Raw genomic sequence first — 21,535 nt, forward strand, 5'->3', positions numbered from 1 at the left:
GTATAATGCATGCTAAAACATCAATACTTATATTTATCAAAAAATTATTTTACTATTAAAAGCTACTTTAAAATACATGTTAGTAGGCACCAATACAATTTTTTTTTGTTCTTCTAATTTTTTACTCCATACAATTAAACCTAAAGCATTAAGCAACATCACAATTTTTTTTAATATTTATTTCTCATTAAAAAACTTTATCATCAAATTTATATTAAAGTTCATGCATTTAAATGGCCTTACAAAGATTTAAAATGCATGCAAAATCCGGATCCCCTTCCAACTTAATTTAAGTTCAATAAACAATATTCACCTCTATAAGGAAAAAAAATTGGGTTCTAAATGTCTTAAAATTTTACCTTGTCAATGATTTTGCTCTTCCAAACCATCTTTCAAATTTTCTCACTTCTACCAAAACAATCAATAAAAATTTCTGTAAGTCAAGTATTAGTTTATTAAAAAACAAAAGTTTGACTTTTGAAAATGGACAAAGTTTTCAATGGAAAACTATCATCTATTCAAGGTTCTTCTTTTCTTTCAGAGGCTTTAGTAGAGCTCCATTGATCCACCTTACTTGCAATTGTTTTGGCCTACAAATGAGAAAAATATGTAAGATCAAATGTTTGTCATTTCTAATAAATGAACTTAACCTTTTCAAGCCTAATAAAATTCTTATAGCCTATTTAGTATAATAATAAAATAGCAAAAAAATGTTGAAGTCAAATGGCTTACCTCCATAACACAATCTACTCGCCATACAATAAACATCAATGCAAAGGTTTGGACTCCGGTTCCACATATCATCCCCAACCAAATGCCCTTTAAAATAATTAAAATCAATATTTAAAAATTAAAAAAATAAACTAAATATATGTGTAAGAATTGTACTTTGAAAATTCTACTCACCTTAACTTCTAAATGAAATACGTAGCCAACAAGAAATACAAATGGAATACTAATTATATAATAACATATAATGTTTATATAAGCTACATTAACTTGCCACCCTAATCCCACGGTGACACCTGCATAAGATTTAAAAATAGATAAAATGAATAAATTACAATAAAAATATACCTTGAAAATCATTTAATTTAGAACAATAGTTTAGAAATTTGAATTTAAAGTATTTCAAACGATAGTTCCTTTTGTATTGATAGCTTAGTTCATTAGTCGAGTAGGAAACTTCTAATATAAGTGAACTCTTACTAAACATGTTATGAACTGTTACTTAAGGAAATAGATTTAAATGTTTATGCAGTTCAATTATATTAAAATTAAAAATAAAGGAAGAAAAATTCTCATAAATATGTGAAGTATTTATCTATTAAGGACTAGTTGAAAACTAGTTAACATTTATGTCAAATATAGAAGTCAATATTTGTGTAATTCAATTTTATAAAAAAAGAAAGAAAAAAATTATCATAAATATTAGGAGTATTTACCTATAAGGACTGGTTGAATGCTATTTAACAGAACTGTAAACGCTAATAAAGCGGCCAATTTATATACAGCATTTTGTACAGCAACACTGTCTGTAAAAATCTTAGCAAACTCACTACGCAAGGCCAAAATTAGAGTTAGCAGTGCAAGTCCTATAACTGCAGAGGTAATGACTGCAACAATAACTGAAAACTTGGCTCCCTTCGGCCTCTCTGCTCCAAGCTCATTCACAACCCTCACACTACAATTGTAATTCTATGTCAGAATTATATAAGAATAGTAAGTGTGTAGTATAAAATTTTAATTTAAGTTGCAATTATACCTGGTTGAAGAAAGGAAAGCAAGAGGTATAGCCATCTCCCATGAATTGATGTTTAAACTACACCAAAAGAAGAATATAAGTCAAATTTCAAAAGAACACAAAGACAGATAATATTATGAACATAATCACCCACAAGGAAATGCACTATTGTATTCAGATCAAGCTTCAAATTAATAATTAAAATTTACATTAGACAAATCCATAAGATAAGTACGTTAATGAACCACAATAATTATGAAGATGGTAGGAATAAACTTTTCACAGTCTATGAAGAATATACCAGTGCTTTAGACTCAATTGCATAATTTTTTAGTATCCACAATTCAAATCAAACTTGGTGATCCATCATGAAGATGAGGAAAGAAGTAATGTATCACTAAGCATAATTCAAAACATGAATGCAAAGAAGAAATTCACATAGTTGAACTGAAAAGAACTCAAAAATAATTTACAAAACCTAAATAATTATGTAATTTTAAATTAAAAACAATTCACATTAATTAGATGATGTAAGATGTGGATTCAATAACCCAAAAAAATTGTTGGGTATCTAATTTCAATTGAATAAATAAAAATTAACATGAATAATATCAATGCCATGAGCATCCAGTGTAAAATTATATTATAAATTCCATGTTAAAGGTTGTGTCTATTAATTTATACATCAATTGTACAACAAAACAAAAATGGTGAAGTTTGCATATATAATTAAAAAATATTAAAGCAAATATGGAAAAACACATTATTTTATTATCATTATAAACCACCTTTATATACTTAAATTTAAAATAAATAAAAATATATTTTAGCTTACGAAAATAATATAATTAATTAAAATGTATCAAATAATAGATGCCACATATCTGTTTGACTTTAACACCTTTTTAACATTAGATGGTAGTTTTTAATTCAATTTCGTAGAAGAGAAGTATAAGAAAGAGCCTTTCTCGGTGATCACATTGATCAATCATTAATAATTTTTAAACAAATCAAATTTTTATTACATTTGTATATGAATATGACGATAGATCAATATCCTTTACTATATTAAGAAAAACAATTAATGTAAATTTATAAAAATAAATTTTATTTAATATCCTTTAAAAAAAAGTCAACATAAAATCATTTTCAATTTTCTATTTCCACTGTAATTTATTAGAGATCCATAGAATCAAAATCCATTTAATATCCTTAAAAAAAGTTATCTTCAATATAAAAATATTTAGAAATTTATATTCTAACCATAATTTATTGTGTAGGTGCATGGAAGTAAGATGATGTGGAGAAACAAAAATAAGTGAGAAGATTTTGTTTACTTCTAATAATATAGAATTTGTAAAATATACATTCACTAATTTAGATGATGGTATAAATATGGATGTTTGCAAGGATAAAGTTTGTTAAAAAAAGGCTATTTTCTTACCAAATAGAGAGAGAATCAACTGCAACTTCGACATTTTTTAGGATTCCTGTCATGAGAACCAATACTCTGTAATACCAAATTTCCAACCTGTTGAGAAAAAGAAAACAAACCATAAACAGTTCATTTTTAATGCAAGGGCATATAATTTGAAAGGATTTCAATTCCTACACTAATTTGTGCATTGTAAACTACTGAGAGGCCTTTTTAAAAGTAAAGTCTAACCATATCATAACACCAGATGCTATCGATAACTTAAGAAAGGGCCAGATATCTACAAATGCTTCCTTTGAATATCCTTTCCATGCATCTGGACACCACCCACATGTGACATACACGTATTGAATAATCACAGGCATCCACCATGCTACATTTAAGGAAATAAGTGCACCATCAAGGCCCATACTCCATTTTGAGATGAGAAACCAGCATAGGATGATGTTAAAAATTCCCCAAGTATTGATGACCATGCAGTTATGAAATTCTTGGATTGTGATTGCAAAAACTTACTAAGAGTGTAAAAAAAACACAAAAGAGAAATGCATTGGAATACACCACAAAGATAATTTGGCTGATAGCTCTGCAATATCATCTGGTTGGCCAAGCAATTTTATTAGAGGTGTCGTAAAGATATATATAGGTAAAATTGCCACTGCAAAACCAATGAGCTTAATCCAAGAGCGTTGCATGTATATTCCTAGCATGTGTTCTTTGTGAGCTCCGTAGGCTTGTCCACATAGTGTTCCCAAAGCAGTCCCCATTCCTATCTACACAAAGTAATTCAATCAATTAAAACTAATAGTTATGTAATTTGCTTATACATATAAGCTTTCAACAATAGGATATACTTAACATGAGAGTGAAATAACATGAGAGATGATGCTAACATAATATAATAGGAACGTGCACCTTGGTAGAGCTTTCAGTTCAGGCATTAGGCATTATTTGATAAGTACTTCCCTTTTTAATATATATCATTTGTAGAAATATTAACCATTTAGCTACAAGAGGTCAAATAGAATGTATCTAGGCTCTAGGTGCAAATGTTTCTAAATAATTGACTTCTTTGACTTGGTAAAAGCACTTTATAATTGAGAAAACTTTGTACCTAGAACCAATGCTTCCATTCACAATTAAAACAACTTCTAACTTGATTAACATCAAACAATCTTTATATATAAAAATTAAAAAAGAACATTCATTCTACATTGTTGGATCTCACTCTATTTTTCTGAAGTAAATGTTTTATACCATAAAATAATGACCACCTCTAGAAACACTCTTTTGGGTCACTTGTAGGGAGACCTAACTTATCTAAATCTTTAGATCCCATTTTGGAAGGAGTTGAGGAGTTATTTTTGCAAGTGGTGGTGACAAAGGAGGATTATCTTCTTCAAAATCAAGATCACCAAATACGCAAAATTTTCAAATGCATAGGGTTAAGTGTATTGACTTACATAAAGGAGTTAGACACTATTATTTGACTAAAATTTTGAATAATCAATTAGAACACTCCTAACATTAACCAAATTACCCATGCCAAGCTCAATCAATCTATGCCCCTTTAAACCTTCTAGGTATCCAATAAAAATAAAAAGTTTTCTCTACTTTAACATTTCCACGTGATTTTCCTTAGTAATATGTACCCAAGCATTACATACACACTCTCAGTTTATGAACCAAAGCTCTCCTCCCAACTAAGATTTCTTAGAATTTTTTATGGTATGCCAAGTCAGACGTGTAGTTTTGGCTGCATCAAGTGCAATTGATAGCTTTTGCTTTTGCTCAAAGGTTTGAAGCCAAGTTTATAACCATGTAGTTTTTCATTTCTTTTGAAACTGTTACTTTTCCTTTCAACAACCCATTATGTTAGGATATTATATTGCATTAGTATGGCATGTTCGGTACATCCAGGTTATCACTCACAATTGACATGTATATTTTTCAGCTTTATGTATCTTAATTACCTTTATGGACAGTTTGCTAGATTAATTGTCCAAAGGGATTTTATGATTTGGGTTGTCATTATATGTGAGAAATATTGAAAAATCAGATCAAAAATAAAATATCAGATTTTCAACTGTGTAATTTTTTAGTATTATCATTTTTTTTGTATTTAAAATGGTTGAAATATTTCCTATCATCTGCACTATATTTTTTACGTGAAATAAACATTGCAAAACAATCAAACACATTCCAAAAACAAACAAAAAATCAAAGCACAAACAGGGTTACATATTACAGGTTCCTGACTGTGTTGATGAAGATGTTGTCGATTGTGATGCTGAAAAAGAGGCATTGATGAGGGCAGATTGATGTTCTACTAAAGGAGGTGTGTAAGTTCATTAATCTTCTTATTATAACGCCTATGCCTTTTACAATAAGCACATTCCAACTTCTTTTTAGATGATTCCTCTGTAGAAGAGCTCTTGGCCGTAGGGGTAGATTGTGAAGGAGAATCCTTACCATGCTCATTAGACTTAGGATCCATATTCTACTTCTCACCTTTACCACTTGAAGCCTTTGGATTGGAATCCTTTGCAAGCAGTGCTTGAGGCTTTGAAAGCTTCAATGTGCCCGTGTGTGCTAACTTTGCTTGTTCCCTTGTGAGTTGAGCAGAATGTCCATCAAGAGAAGGCATTTTGTGTGCATTACCAAGAGCATCCATAGTAGCATAGAATGTAGAAACAAAAACTGAATAATCAAGACCTAGCTTAGAGAGAATATAGAGAATTAACTATCATCCTTTTCAGTAACCCCACAATTAGATAACTCTAATTTAAGAGAATTGAGCTTAGTGAAGAAGCCCTGGATATTGTCAAAATATCTAGGGTTTAGACTCATTAGATCATTTTCCAACTTGAATTTCCTCATTGTATCTAAGTTACTAAAGAGACTCTCCAAGGTAGTCCAAATTTCATTAAGACTTTTACAAGATACAATATGATATCTCAAATTAGGAACATTAGGCATAACGAGAGTGCCAAGAGCTTCATCTCTTCGATCAAACCATTTCCTCTTTTCTGTAGAACCTATGTGTTGAGTTTTGACGATCAAAGATGTAAGTAATCAGACATATTAATTTGGGTGCTCGTTTAACCACGGGCAATGACTCAGATCATTGTTGCCCTCCCAACCATAGATGATAAACTGCTATCGTCACCCCCGAGCACATTTCCTCTTAATAGACCTAGTTGTCTTAGAATGATTAATTGTGAAGTGAATGAAGTCGTACCTCATATATACATGGGTGATACCCTTTCACAAAAGGTCGGCCCTCATGACTCAAACAATAATTAATTAAATTCATTTCATATTTAATATAAAACATAGTGTATTAATAGCTTCGGGATATCTCCCGCTGCTAACCACATACATCAACACTACCTCTTTAGCTAGGGAGATATCTTTCTTGATATCTACAAGTCACATCACCTCATCATAATGACTAACACAATGACTACACTCATGTATATGAAAGAAGCTTATCATCTCATTGTGATGTTTGACCACAATGGCTACTCCCATATGTGGAAAGGAAAGATATCACCTCACCATGATATCAACCATTATTGTGAGATCGTCACCTCACAATGATGGTAAAATGCACAAGTGTTCATCATTGTGAGAATGTCACCTCACAATGACCTTCACCATGGCTCATCCCAGAGGGTGAATACACAAGTGCAAGAAAATCATCACGGGCTCTCTCACATGATGTTTTCATGGTGTCACACACATGAGGGTGGATCCACCATGGCTCATCCCAATACAAATGAACACAACCACCATGGCTACTCCCAGAGGGTGGGTCCATCATGGCTATTCTCATGAATGGAAATGCAAAAGAACACAAGTGCCCATCATTGAATTCTCAACGTGATGTCGTCATCTCATCATGACATTCATCGTGGCTACTCCCAGAGGGTAAATAAACAAAAGTGCTAAGTCATGGAGTCTCTCCCATGGAGTCTCTCACATGACATCCACCATGCCTACTCGCAAAGGGTGGATCCACCATACTTACTCGCAAAGTATGGAACAAGGGTTGGAACATCAAACTTCTCTCAAAGAGAAGAATGCACAACAAAGGTTGATACCTCAAACTTCTCTCATAGAGAAGAATGCATAACAAGGGTTGATACCTCAAACTTCTCTCACAGAGAAGAATGCATAACAAAGGCTGATACCTCAAACTTTTCCCTCATAGAGAAGAACTCATTAACAAGGGCTTTCACCTCAAATTTCTCCATCACAGAGAAAAATACATTAACCAAAAGATGTGGCTCCCTCTGAAGCTGAAAAGTCAAGCTCCCTCTGAAGCTGAAATGTCAAGCTCCCTCTTAAGCTAAAGCATCATGCTGCCTCTTAAGAAGATATCAACCTTCTGACCTCTTCCTCCAAGGTTACTTTTGATGATATGTCAGACTCCCTCTGAATGTTGATTCTTCCTCTACGAAGAATTGCAAGCAATCTTCCTTCCTTGAATGCAATCTCAAAGCATCTAGCGAAGATCTGATGGATGTGTGGCCTTTAGCCCTCGCCATCCCTCATCATCTATCTTCAGCTCAACGACAACATATACAGATCACTCAGAGCTGTCAAAACAGTAGACTGAAATATTTTGTGACCATCCACAGAGAATCTACTCAGTTTTTCACTAAAGAGGGTAAACCTTAAGGCCATCAGCCCTGAAAGAAGGATTCTCAAAGAACTCTCTGAAGCTCTCCATATCTTGTTCCACACCAACATTATTCCATGCGGCCAGCATATGGAAAGCTGATAACACAAAGGATCCGATGTCTTGATATATTGGAGCCCGAGGAATTTCTGCAGTTCGAATTTGTCGTCGGATTTCCGGGGAGGAGAGCTCGTTGCTCTATGCAGAACGCATTGCTACCTCTGTACAATCTCTAACGTTGCTGAGGGGTGTCATGACGTGGATGACCCATGACCTCAGGGTGGCTAAGCCTGCCAAGGGGTGTCGCCTGAGTACTATAGACCCCCACTCGTCGCCACTCTGCAAAGGCCACGCGAAGGAGCCCCCATAGACCCCCTTCGCCTCTCTGTGTAGCCCGCATGGAGGAGGTGTGACGTGTTGTTGCATAGAGCCGCCGACTAAGACGTAGGCCTCGCCTAGAGGGTGAGCGACGACAAAGACGAAGGTGAGGGTCGAGGGTCGAGGGTCGAGGGTGAATGCGCATAGTCGCAGTCAAATACGTAGCGTGAATGCCCAGCACCGTTTGTTGATCACCAAGGGCATAGGTGGGAGGGTCATGGATGGATGCCAATCTGCCCTTCAAAACCCTTCGCATGGATGATGGAATGTAGGTCTGATGAAGGGTTCAAGATACAATTTGATTATCATTCATGGCTCCCAAAGATCTATGATTCCCACTCGATGAAGCAAACTGACGACACAGAAGCTCCGAATTAGATGAGGAGATGTCAAGATTGCTTCAACAAATCTGATCAAATTTTGCAACCTGGCTCTGATACCATGTTGAGTTTTGACGATCAAAGATGTAAGTAATCAGACATATTAATTTGGATGCTCGTTTAACCACAAGCAATGACTCAGATCATTGTTGCCCTCCCAACCATAGTCAATAAACTGCTATCGTCACCCCCAAGCACATTTCCTCTGAATAGACCTACTTGTCTTAGAATGATTAATTGTGAAGTGAATGAAATCGTACGTCATATATACATGGGTGATACCCTTTCACAAAGGGTCGGCCCTCATGACTCGAGCAATAATTAATTAAATTCATTTCATATTTAATATATGAATAGCTTCATCAAGGTCGGCTCATCTAGCAAATATAAAACATAGTGTATTAATAGCTAGCTTTGGGATATCTCCCGCTGCTAACCACATACATCAACACTATGCATTTTGGATGTTGGCCAAAAGTGATTCTATGCAACTTCAATGTTAGCAACAAAATCTCCATTTATGATTTCCACTCATGATAGTTTATATGGGGTTAGAAGTACAACTTTGGACAAATCCATGATATAAATAATGAGTACAAGAGAAATTGACACTATGTTTGCAAATTTACAATGGTCTATCCAAAAGCACCAATTTAGCTACAAACTCAAATTAAGATATTCTGGAAATAAATCTGCAAAAAGTGCATGAATAAAATTGAAGTGCTCCTCAATACCTTCCTAATGTCACTTGAAACACCAAAAACAGCATTCAAAATCAAAAGTTATGAGCTTGGAAGTGCAAAATAAAGATATGGCTTCAACAAGCAAAAATCAGCATCAAACAACAAAATCGCTGAAAAATACTTGAACCACTATGAAATTGACAAAATCAGCTTTGCATCAATATCTCGTTTGCAAAAAAATGCCTTTGTTTGCAAAAGTTACACCAATTTGAAAACAAACCTATTTTAGAACCTTCAGAGCAAATCAAGGACCCCCTAGGGACTAGTGGCAAGTTCCCCACGTGACCTCAATTATAGCAATTTGAAAAATAATTACAGCATTTTGGGCAATATACACCACTTCCAAAGCATCAACTACAAACAATAATAAACACAACCAAATGTTGAACAGCCACATATGATCCAAACGTAAAGTGCAAGCTAGACGTGCACCCCACACATCTATAGACAGTGCCAAGTAGACAATCTCCATGTGGGTCCACCCAACAACGAATTGCTCCAATTGTTCAAAAAAACACCTTGAATATATGCAATTCAATGCATCCCTCATACGAATCTTAACCTGCACAAGAGACAATCCACATTCTATGTCTACCAATTTATAAAGACCTATATAGGCTGCTCCCACAATGAATGTGGGATAAATCTCAATCGATAACTTCAACCAATAACAAATGAAATCTGTCCATAGTGAGGAATAATGGTCGCTAATAACTATAGAAAGCCAACCAATGTGTTGCACGAGCTAAGCAAGATAATCTATACATTCCAATGGAAAAAATGAAATGTTGTGGCCAAATTTGAACCATCGGGGTAATAAACAAGCCTGCAAACTTGCAGCCTTTGCAAACCACAAATACAATGCACCATTGAAAAATATTCGCTAGTCAAAATGCCTGCATAAGTACACACCAAACTACAACCAATGGAAAAAAAACTTGTAGAAAGTGAAAACGCCTACAAGAAACACCTGATCTGAGGTTCAAAGCAAGAGTCAAAGTAAACCCTCCCCTATGTAAGGAACCATCATCCAAGATGCCCAACATTGCAAAATGAATTATGGCCGATATAGTATACAAGCTAATCACAATATGAAAGGACTTGCTATAAACCCTCCCCTATGTAAGGAACCATCATCCAAGATGCCCAACATTGCAAAATAAATTATGGCCGATATAGTATACAAGCTAATCACAATATGAAAACACTTGCTATAAAGTTACAATGACCAAATAACAAGTACAACCTTGCCAGATATGAAATCACTCCATCCTTATGAGCATTAAACATCGACCAAGGATATGAAACCTTGGAGGGAACTATGAAGCCAACAAGTTTGTATGTCGGCCAAAGAACACCAATTCAACAAGCACGAAGGGAAGCCCACAAAATATGTATCTGTAAACAAATGAAAAAATAGGGAAAAAATTGTTTAAATCACGATTTCTCCCGATTCAAAACCTAAACGATTAAATTGCAGAAAAAATTGTGGCCGATTTTTTGAAAAAACTTGGCACGATTTTGACTAAAAAATCGTTACAAATTGTGATTAAATTGGCATTAAAAAAAATTGAAAATGATTAAGTGAAAAGTGCAAAAAAAATCCAAAATTTCATTTCGCCTTACATACTTTCGACCTGTGAAAATGACCGAGACATTTTCACACGAGAGAGACAATGACAGCGGGTGAACATGACTGAAGCATTTTCCACATTTTTCCACTTCCCATTTTTTTGACAAGATATGTAGCTTGTAAGTTTGTTTTGCGAAGCTATGTTTATTATCAGTCAATTCGGTCTCAAAAATATTCATTATTCACAGTAAAAATAAAATAAAAATCATGCCAAGTTAAATATATTCAGTATTCAATATTCACAGTCAAAATCGACTTCACTGTCTAAAATCAGGCCTATTAAATATTTTCACAGTCTAATATCACCACATAGGCATATAAGATAATATTTTCACAGTAATATAAAATAATATATTCCCTTTTTGAGACAAACCACATCGCATGAAACATCTCTAATTGCTGACTCAAAATCATGCCCAATTAAATATATTAAAAGTCTAATATTCACAGTTAAATATATTCTCAGTTTAATATTTATCATAAATTCGTAATATATTCACTTTTTCAGTATTCATGGTCTAATGATTCATAGTCTAACATATGATTTTGAAATTGTTCCTTCAAAATCGTATATCAGACTGTGTATGTTAGACTGTGATCGCAATCTAATGGTTCACAGTCTAATATATGATTTTGAAGGAACAGTGACTATTCCTTCAAAATCGTATATTAGATTGTGAATATTAAACTATGTATATTAGGCTATGAATATGAATATGATTTTTTTATGTTTACTCTCTTTTGCTAGGTTTCTTTCGAATTTTTATAAAAAACAATGGCTTTTGCAACTAGAGGTGGTGGAAGTAAACTGGTGATAGAAAGAGGGATCCTTTATGGAAACATGGCACACTGGGTGCATTGGCAGGAGAGTTTATTTGTAACCATTGCACGAAATCTATGACCGGTGGCATACACCGACTCAATTATCACCTTGCACAGATCATTGGTCGGAATATTACGCCATGTGACAATTGTTCTGATGGGGTTGAGAGGGAAGCAAAAGCAAGGCTTTCAGAATATGAGCAAAAAAAGGTAGTAAAAAAAAGAGGACAGCAAAGGCAATGGCAACCCCAAATGATAGATCTCAGTTCTACAACACTGGGAAGAATGGGGATGGGCAGCAATATGTCTAGTTTTTCATTCCCAATAACACTCCCGGTGCACAACCTGGATTGCAAGGTACTTCATGGAATAAGGAAGTGCATAAGCAGGCAAAGGTGGCGTGTGCTAAATTTTGGTATTACAATAGTCTTTCATTTAGTATTGCTTCTAATCCATATTGAGAGCAATTGGTAACTGCATTGGCCATGTCAAGTAAGGGGTTCAAGGCCCAAAGTTGTTATGAGTTGAGTGCGCCATTATTGCAGAATGAGGTCCAAAACACACAACTAGTGGAACAACAAAAGAGGATTTGGGAAAAGAATGGCTGCGCCATTCTATCTAATGGGTGGATCTAGTTGCTTCTCGGGGACAAGTGGTATTTTAAAAATTGGTTGATTCCTCAAATGAAGTGAAAAATTCAGAAACCTTGTGCAACATGTTGGATGAGGTGATGAGAGAAGTGGGAGTGCAAAATATTGTTCAGATTGTGATTGATAATGCAGCTGCATATGTGGCAGCCAAAAAACTTCTACAAACTAGGCATCTGACATTATTCTGGAGCCCATTGTGCTACTCATTGCCTTGAATTGCTCCTTGAGGACATAGGGAAACTAAGTTGGGTGAAGAATGTGGTTGACGATGGAAGGGAAATCACAAAGTACATCTACAACCACACATGGGTCCTGGAGTTTATGAGAGAACATACTGATGGTAAGGATCTTGTGCATTCAGGAGTCACACATTTTGCCACTAATTTCCTCAACTTACAGAGCATATTATAGGTGCATTGCCCAACTTGAAGCGGATGTTTGTTAGTGAAAGATGGTTGGAGAGTCCCTAATCTAGGAAGCTTGAAGCAAAGAACGTCATGAAAGCCATTTTTGATGATAGATTTGCCAAAATCCTGGAGGAGATCATCAATGTAAGTTTTCAAACTTCAATTGATGATTTATTTTTAAATTTTCTAATATTACACTTTGCTGATTTTTGATAAATTGTTCATATCTAGTTGTCAGAAGTTAGAACCATTGGATAGGGTTCTACGAATGGTGGATGGGGATAAAAACCCATAGGATATCTATATGAGGCCATGGATAAGGCCAAAGAGGCAATTCAGCAATTGTATGGGTCAGACAAGACCAAATATGAACCCATATGAAGCATAATTGATCAAAGGTGGAACCGACAACTCCAACAAATTAATGTTGTTGCCTACAATTTCAACCCCAAGTTTTTTTTCTCCCCTACTTTCAAAGCAAATGCAGCGGTTCAAGTTGGCCTCAACACATGTATTCAGAGGTTAGTTGTTGATGAAAGAATTCAAGACCTCATACTTGATGAGTTATAAAGTTAAGAAGGAAGAAGGGCCATTGTTTTCTTCACCTATTTGTAATCGTAAGAGAGACACCCTACTGTCAAGTTTAAAAAAAAAAGTGCTCTTAAATTTATTTTACCATTTATTTCAATCTTTAAGTTTATAAAAATCTTTACCAAGATATTAAAGTCAATTTCCATCCTTGCAGATTCGTGGTGGGAAGATTATGGTGCCACAACGCCTAATCTTCAGAGACTTGCAATCTGCATGTTATCTCAACCTTGTAGTGCTTCTGGTTGTGAGGGCAATTGGAGTGTCTTTGAGGCCATTCACACAAAAAAGAGCAGTAGATTGACTCAAAAGCGCTTGAATGACCTTGTATATGTGCATTACAACATTCGATTATATGAAAAGAGGGTACAAGGGCACAATTCACATGAAGCAATTGACTTAAGATGAGATTGATCCATATTCAAATGATTGGATTATTGAACCTAGTGGTGCTACTGCTGATGTTGATGTGGAACTATTTTTTACTAACGATCACTTAGTGAGATGGAGGGGGAGGCAACTGAACAAGCGGCAAAAGTGGCAAAACATGACGACGCAGGAGATGAGTTTGTTGATCCAGCTGAGGCAGTTTCCTCACCTGTTGAGGATATTGCAACAGCACCACCATCTACTTCAACACCCACTCAGTGGCAAAAGAGTTTTTTGAGCTCTAGTCGTGGATGAAATCTATGATTTCTAATTTTCATTAATATGAAATCTTGAACTTAATATGTACTCAAACTTTAGAGATTGTATTTGTTTTGTGGTCTAGACTCTACTATATGTATTGTATTTGACTCAAAATTATTTAGAAGTTGCACTTGTTTTTTGGTATATGATATGTATTTGACTCAAACTATGATTTATATATGATAAAAACCAGTAATATGTTATTATGTTCTATAAATTTAGTGTATATGTGTGTGTTTTTAAGAATATTTTAAGAAATCATATATTTTCAAATATTGATAAATTTGTTGATGTTTTGCCGAGTCACAATTTTTTTTAAATTTTGGGCCAAAAAAACTATTGCCAAGTAAGAGTTTTTCATCTTTGCTCGCAGACCCCTCAATCAAGTCAACAAGGATAAAAAAAGATCTACAAATGCAATTTGAGGGTAATAAGGAATAGATTTGTAAGTCTGATCTAGCAAACTATTCACCAATAACTACCAAAAAACGACAAATGATAGATATGCCGCTTGGAGAGGACGTTGAGCAACAAACATAGGTCTTTAACAAACAAGCAGCCAATTACACAATGAATGCGCTATAGGTCAAACAAATAAATCAACCAACCATAAAATGGACTCACCAAAATGCATGTCCAATGTGGACAAGTCTACAAAAAACACCAAGCAATAACAATGGAATGTTATCGAAAGGAAATGAAACCACCAATTTAGGTGCATCGGTCAACTAAACTAATCCAACTGGAGGTAAACCTGCACTACAATGGAGCATGCTAGCAATGCGCCTGTAATAAGGAAAATAGCCGACCAACAGTGTTGATCCAAAGAAATAAAGTTGTCGTTGTGTTGTAATGTAATCACAAATCACACCATTGCAAATGGGGACCCATCTATTATGTTTTTTTTTAGCCTTTTAGGGTTGTGTCTTCGCGTCTTAGTGTCTGTCTCAAGTCTCTAGCCTCTACAAATGAGTCAAGTTTTGTTAAATTTGGAGTCATCAGAGTCAAAAAGTGAAGGAATGGACGAAAGAATGTTTTAATGCTAAGTTACAGGGTTCCTTGCTTGGACCCCTCGGGTCCCGAGCCAGTTCCCCTCAGTAACCTAGTCTTGGGCTAGTTCTTCCAGAGTCCAGCCAGGGTTCTACATATGCCCTGTGGGTTCTTCCCTGCTGAAGCCAGACGAACCCAATCAAAATTTTGGCCACTTTTGCAAAACCTGGGAAAAATTTGACACAAAAGTAAAAAAAATTGAGTTTTTAAAATCATTTTTTAATCCCAAAAAGGCATATTCAATCCCCCAACCCTAATTTGATGACATAACACTAAAAAAGATAAAAACAACTTCAGTTTTGACAATACTACTACCAGTGCCAGTGCCACTCCCATTGGCACTATTTGTGGTTCTTCTAAACTACCACAACATATGGAGGATTATGATGATATCTTTGAAGACCCATATGATATTCGATCAGTGATGGTTGATTGATGTAGCTTGACATTATTATTTTTGAACTTAAACACATTAATATGGTAGTGTATTTACTATTTAGTGTTTTGCTATGTTATTTGAACTAAAACTATAATATATGATGGTGTATTTTGCTATGTTATTTGACTATTAGCATAGTGGTGTATTTTGAACTTAACTACTGCTGCCTATATGTATATATAATTTATTTTTATATGTTTTTGTACTAACGAACCCAAAACCCAAAAAAAAATTTGCCGAACCCGCAAACCGAAATCTTGAACCTAAACCCGAGTCCGAACCGAGACCGGCAACTTAGTTTTAATGCTATGAATACTCTTAGATAGGCCGAAGGAGTAAAATTGCAATTTTCTGGGGTCAATTCTAACAACTTGTTTTTTTAGGAATTTTGTTTTTTTGCTTTTTTGCTTTTTAGGAGTAAAGTTGCTTTTTGCTTTTTTGAGGTCTTGAATTGTTTCAAGTTCAAGAAAACAGACAAGTCAGCGGAATTCATCCAGAATGCACCAAGTATGAAATAACTTTCGAATCCAGAGGATAATTTCTAAAAAGCTGATTGAAGAAGATCACAAGAAATTGACTAAGTCTGGAAACTTGATCAAAAAGAAAAATCCCTAAATTCCTTGAAAAAATTCCTAAATTTCCTTGGAAAATTCCTAAATTCCTTAGAAAAACCCCTTGTTTCGATGGCAAACTTCCTTGAGCACAAGCAAAGCCCGCCTAGGCAAAAATGGTGAAAAAAAAATCAAAAAAAAAAAAAAAAGCTGAGTACAAGGAGAAAATCACCCAACTCATGAAAGGAAAGAGTTTGAACTTGGCTAAATTGAAAAGGAAATAAGGCAAAAACGTTTCTAGAAGAGAAGCTTCCAAGGGAAACAAAAAGAATTGACAGTAAGTCTTAAAACATTAAAAAACAAAAAAACAATTCAAAGAAGGAATTCCAATTTCCTATAAGTATAGGCCTTGGCCTTTCATTATTCACACTTCTTTCTAGAAATTCAATTTTTCTTAGTCTCTCCAATTTTTTTCTTAGGCAATTTAAGAGTTTTATTGCAGGTTTCAAGAGGAATTCAAGGCATTCATCAGCACTCTCTGAGATTTTCTTTATTTCTTACAGGTCTGAAGCTTTTTTAAGGCGAAAGTATGACATTTTGGACTTCAAAATTCCTTCTTTCTTTCTAAATTCTCATTAGCAGACCAATGCAGGGTTTTCTAACATCAAATTTTCGAGTTTCATCCATGAAGCAGAATCTTTCATGAAGTTTGATCAGACAAAATTCCGTATTTGTTTTGAGTCTGATTTTGGATTTCCACAATATTTTTAAGGTCTGATTTTGAGTTCTGGAACAATTTCCAAGTCTAATTTCAGCTTTTCAGAGTGTTCATAAGGTCTGATTTTGTTCAAATCATACTAAATTTCAAGATTTCAAAATTTTCTAAGTCTGATTTTATGTTTCTTAAAGCCTGATAATTTTCTAAGTCTGATTCTGAGTCTGATTCCCAAAGTTTAATTAGAAAATCATAGTTATTCGTTGAAAATATGTCAAGACAGCATCAAACTTATTTTGTTTAACTTCGAATTTTTTCATATTTTTAGGTACTTGATGTCAACTCAAGGAAGAGACTTGCAGGAAGGTGTCGATGAAACAAGGAACCAGTTGAAAAGATGATGGAAGAACAACGCTCGCGCTTCAAACCGGAATCCAAGGACGAATGAGACAAAGGACTCACACTTCATCAAGACATTCAAGAAGATTAAGTCATCCAAGGACGAAAGGGTCTACATCGACCTCCCAAGTCCAAGGTAAAGAATTTCAAAAGAGTTCATAATTTCGGACTATGCTTCATCAAATAATGCAGTTGGAACATTGTTGAGTATCAAGAGATATTGCTCAAGGCATCAACACTTCTTCATGATCAGGAATCAAATCCATAAAGCAAGTTGAGGTGGCATCTCAGTCATCAATTGACCAATCCAAGGGTGCCAAGTCAGACATGTCTAGGTGCAATGAATCAACCTCAACACATGCCCCTATTTTCTCATTGGCTATCCAAAGTGTTGCAATTTTGTCATTGGCTATCCAAAGTGTTGTAATTTTCTCATTGACCAAAAGGAGTTTTTTGCAAATAACCATAATTAAGGTTTTCCATATCTTAATCTTGGCCATTGATCCTAAATCAATCTGGGTCGTTGCTTTGTAATGGGATGCCTATATAAACCCCCCTCCTCTCATTTGGAAAGAGAAAGATTTCTAAGAAACTGTTGTAGTGATACTTCTTAAGTGCTAAGACATATTCATTGTTCAATTGTTGGTGAAATTTTGTCTACTTTTGCAAGTTGGCATGGTTTTTCCGCTCTCAATAGAATAGATTTCATTTTCAAATTGTTAGATTGAATGAAGGATTTGATAGAGATTGCTCAATGTGGAATCATGTGTTCATATTTTTGATAATTGGATGATTTTCAGTTATCGTGCAAAGTTAGCCTGAACCCAAATCAGAAACTTAACTTTTGTTGTTTTATTCATTGTTCAAGATGTTGGTGAATTTGAGTCATATGAAAATCTTTGGATTTCCTTGGAAGATTGTGTCGTCCTTGTGTAGTTGTTGAATTTGGTGAAGTAAGGATTGGTTTTGGATTCCACATTTGCAATTTCCGTCTCCAAAATTCATAGAATTTGATTAGTATTAGAACTATGTTTCTAAACCCTCGTCCTTTTGCCTTTTTTTCCAAGTCTTAGAAGAGCTTATTGCAAAATCATTCCCAAAAAGAGAAAGTTATAAGTGTCAACAATCAACAGAATCCTTTGATTGATTCACTCCTCGAACAATTATGTAAGGCCCCCTTGAGATTTCCAGCATATCATAACAAACCAACTGAGACTATTTGCATGAATCTAGAACCTTGGAGTCGACTTTGCTATCACATAGTCAGTTTGTTTAGCACATAGAAGATTTTGATCAAGAGAGAATAGGATATCTTAAGGTATTTCATCCTAAGTTGCACATGCATAAAAAACACACCAAGAAGTCGATCAAACAAGACAAATTTAAAAACTTCAATGTGGGCAAAACATAGTGAATGGTCGTGCAAATAGCTGACCAATACAAACCCCTACCACAAACAATTATACTGGCCAATACAAATTTTACAAGGTCAATTAGATAAAATATACCTACCAAGCAATGAACACAAGCCAATATAGATGCACGGGCTAACAAATAAATTTTGCCCAAACAATGAAATAGTGCACCTAATGGAAAAATAAATTGTAGAAATAAACATTACACCTAACAACATTTTGCCTAAAAATAAAACCTCAGAAATAAACATTTTTATTCTCTAACGGAAACAATGACGATGTACCTAGGCACTTGGGGCTATAAGGCCTATCAGAGCTAAAAAAATTCTTCATAAATAACCTTTTTGAACATTAGCAAATTTATGGTCAAAATTTGTAAAATTTGCTAGATTGACCTCCTGAATTCAAAGGCGATACCCGTTCAACCTCAAGCTATACCCAACAACAAATCAAGCCAAAATCATCACTCTCAAGGAGTCTTTAAATACAAAATGATCTGATAACATGTTATGGTATGTTAGAATTATATTTCTCTAGTATGTTAATGGTCAATACCATAATTAATGTGTCTACAATATTAGGTAGATAGAGGTAGGTAATATCATTAATATCTACAGTGTTATATAAATTCTATATAATGTAATCTTTTCCAAGTTAATAAACAACTAAGTTTTTACCAATTCATTATCTGAACATGGTATCAGAGCTTGAGCCTTAGGGTTTTAACGCGAATTTTTTTCGTGTTTTCTATCCAAAATCGCGGGTCTATTTGAAGGCTTTTTTTTCCCTAGCATGTCCTTGCAGAGTGTCAAAAATCGCGATTTTTTTCTAGGTTTTTCACGAATTTTTTCTGCAAAATTGCAATTTCTTTGTTCACGTTCTAAAAAAATCATTTTCGCGATTTTTCGCAACAGCCCTATCTTTCTATTCACAACCCGCATCTGTTTTTCCAGTGGTTTTTTCATCGCGCAATTACGACACGAAGCTATTTCGCATCTTCTGCAACTAGTGCATTTTTTCGCGTTGTTTGTATGGTGTGATTTGGCGGCGATTTCGCGAAATTTCTCTATGCGCTACGTCATTTTATTTCAACCGCGATTTTTTAATAGACCCATGTTTGGTGACGGATCTCTACACGCGATATTTTTCATGTGCACCTGATTTTTTTCCGCACCCTTTCTTCTTCGCGTTACCCGTCATTGTCTGCGACCTCTATGTCTGTAACCCACTACATCTAGGGTTTTTAAAACCCTCAGTCTATTTTTAGCACGCACAACTTCTGTTATTTTTTGCGGCCTAGGGTTTTCAAAAAACCTTGTCTTTTTCAATGCCTACCATTAATATTTTCGGGTCTGCGAATTTTTGCAATCTGTACGTTTTTTTAAACGGTCTAGGGTTTCTGCAACTTCGCCTAGGGTTTTCAACCTCCGTTTTAAGGCGGAATTTTATTCTAATTGCAGATTCGTGGTGGGTTTTTCGAGAGATTTTTTGGGTCGTTGTCCAATTTTTGGGGGGCTTTTGAAAAAGTTTTTGCCTCAAAAACCATGCCAAGGTTTCAATTTTTACCTCAAAATCCAACCTGCAGAACTTATTTTGACTTGCAGAACTTTTTTCATCTGCTGTTTTTCGTGCCTTGGACTTCATGCCTTCACCAATTCGACCTCGGGATACGTGATGGCATCGCTAACGAACATTATGCTTGAAAGCATCCAGAAGTTCAATGGTCGCAAGTACAGCACCTGGAAGCAACGTATGTTAACAATTTTAGAGTACCGATGTCTTGATGCAATTGTTCTAGGCACATCTCAACATCCAGACACTGCCGAAAAAGATCAAGACAAATGGGATGAGCACAACCGAGAATCAGTCATGCTCATCAAACTCTCTGTCAAAGATGAGCAGCTACCTCAAGTACCGTCTGACAAAATGGCGAAGGAGATATGGGATCATTTGAAGAGTCTCCATGAAACTTCTGACAAGAGCAGAGCATTATTTCTAAAGAGCATGCTCTTTTCGATTATGATGGACAAGAGGACACCTCTGCAAGATCACTTAACAAAGATCAAGGAAATCTGTGATCAACTTGAGGCAATTGGTCGCACAATGGAGGAAGAGGACATAGTCATCACACTAAAGAGTTTGCCCAAATCTTATGAGCATTTCATCAAAACAGTCAAAATCACTTCCACTGACGTCGATTTGAAGTTTTCCAATCTTTGTAACAAGCCTTTACAGCAAGATCGGTGGTGCCAACAAAATTTGGAAGCAGTACCCATTCCACCTCCACCAAGCAAGCGTTCTTTGCCAAATCTTCTGCAAAGAACAAAGGGAAGGATCCATCTTCTCAACCGAAAGGCTCTAGTTCTTCTCAAGACAGCAAGAAGAAGAAGAGCGTTCAGTGCAATTATTGTCATAAGTTTGGTCACATGAAGACCGAGTGTCGAATTCGATTGGCTTCTAAACAAAAGAAGCAAGGAGGGTCTCAACAGAAAGCAAATGTCGTCGAACACTTTGAGCAAAAAGAATCTGCTTTCTATGATTTTATGGCCAAGAGAACAACAGATCCAGGACACTCTTTTGCCTGGTATATTGATTCAGGGGTTTCGCGACATTTTACTCATCGTCGGGATTGGTTCACGAAATTTGGACCATTCTCAGATTCAGTCATCTTCGAAGGAGAAGAGTACACAATTGTTGGTAAGGGCACTGTCCAGATTCACTCAGGAGGTAGAAATTTAATTTTTCTTGACGTCTACTATGTTCTAGGCATGGAACATAATCTCTTCTCCGTCAACCAGATCATGAGGCA

General features: G+C 35.2%; 1 protein-coding gene across 1 annotated transcript in view; it reads right to left on the bottom strand.

The window, feature by feature from the left end:
• Positions 1–248: 248 nt before the first annotated feature.
• Positions 249–21,535, bottom strand: part of LOC131044925 (protein DETOXIFICATION 27-like) — a 31,596-nt gene continuing 10,309 nt past the window's right edge. The window contains 7 exon segments of the mRNA XM_059219845.1: positions 249–590; positions 733–819; positions 907–1,025; positions 1,446–1,684; positions 1,766–1,822; positions 3,189–3,275; positions 3,411–3,952. Of these exon segments, the coding sequence (XP_059075828.1) occupies positions 519–590; positions 733–819; positions 907–1,025; positions 1,446–1,684; positions 1,766–1,822; positions 3,189–3,275; positions 3,411–3,952 (1,203 nt within the window). The 3' untranslated portion in view covers positions 249–518.

The sequence above is a fragment of the Cryptomeria japonica genome, chromosome 1, assembly GCF_030272615.1.
Source record: "Cryptomeria japonica chromosome 1, Sugi_1.0, whole genome shotgun sequence".
NCBI lineage: Eukaryota > Viridiplantae > Streptophyta > Pinopsida > Cupressales > Cupressaceae > Cryptomeria > Cryptomeria japonica.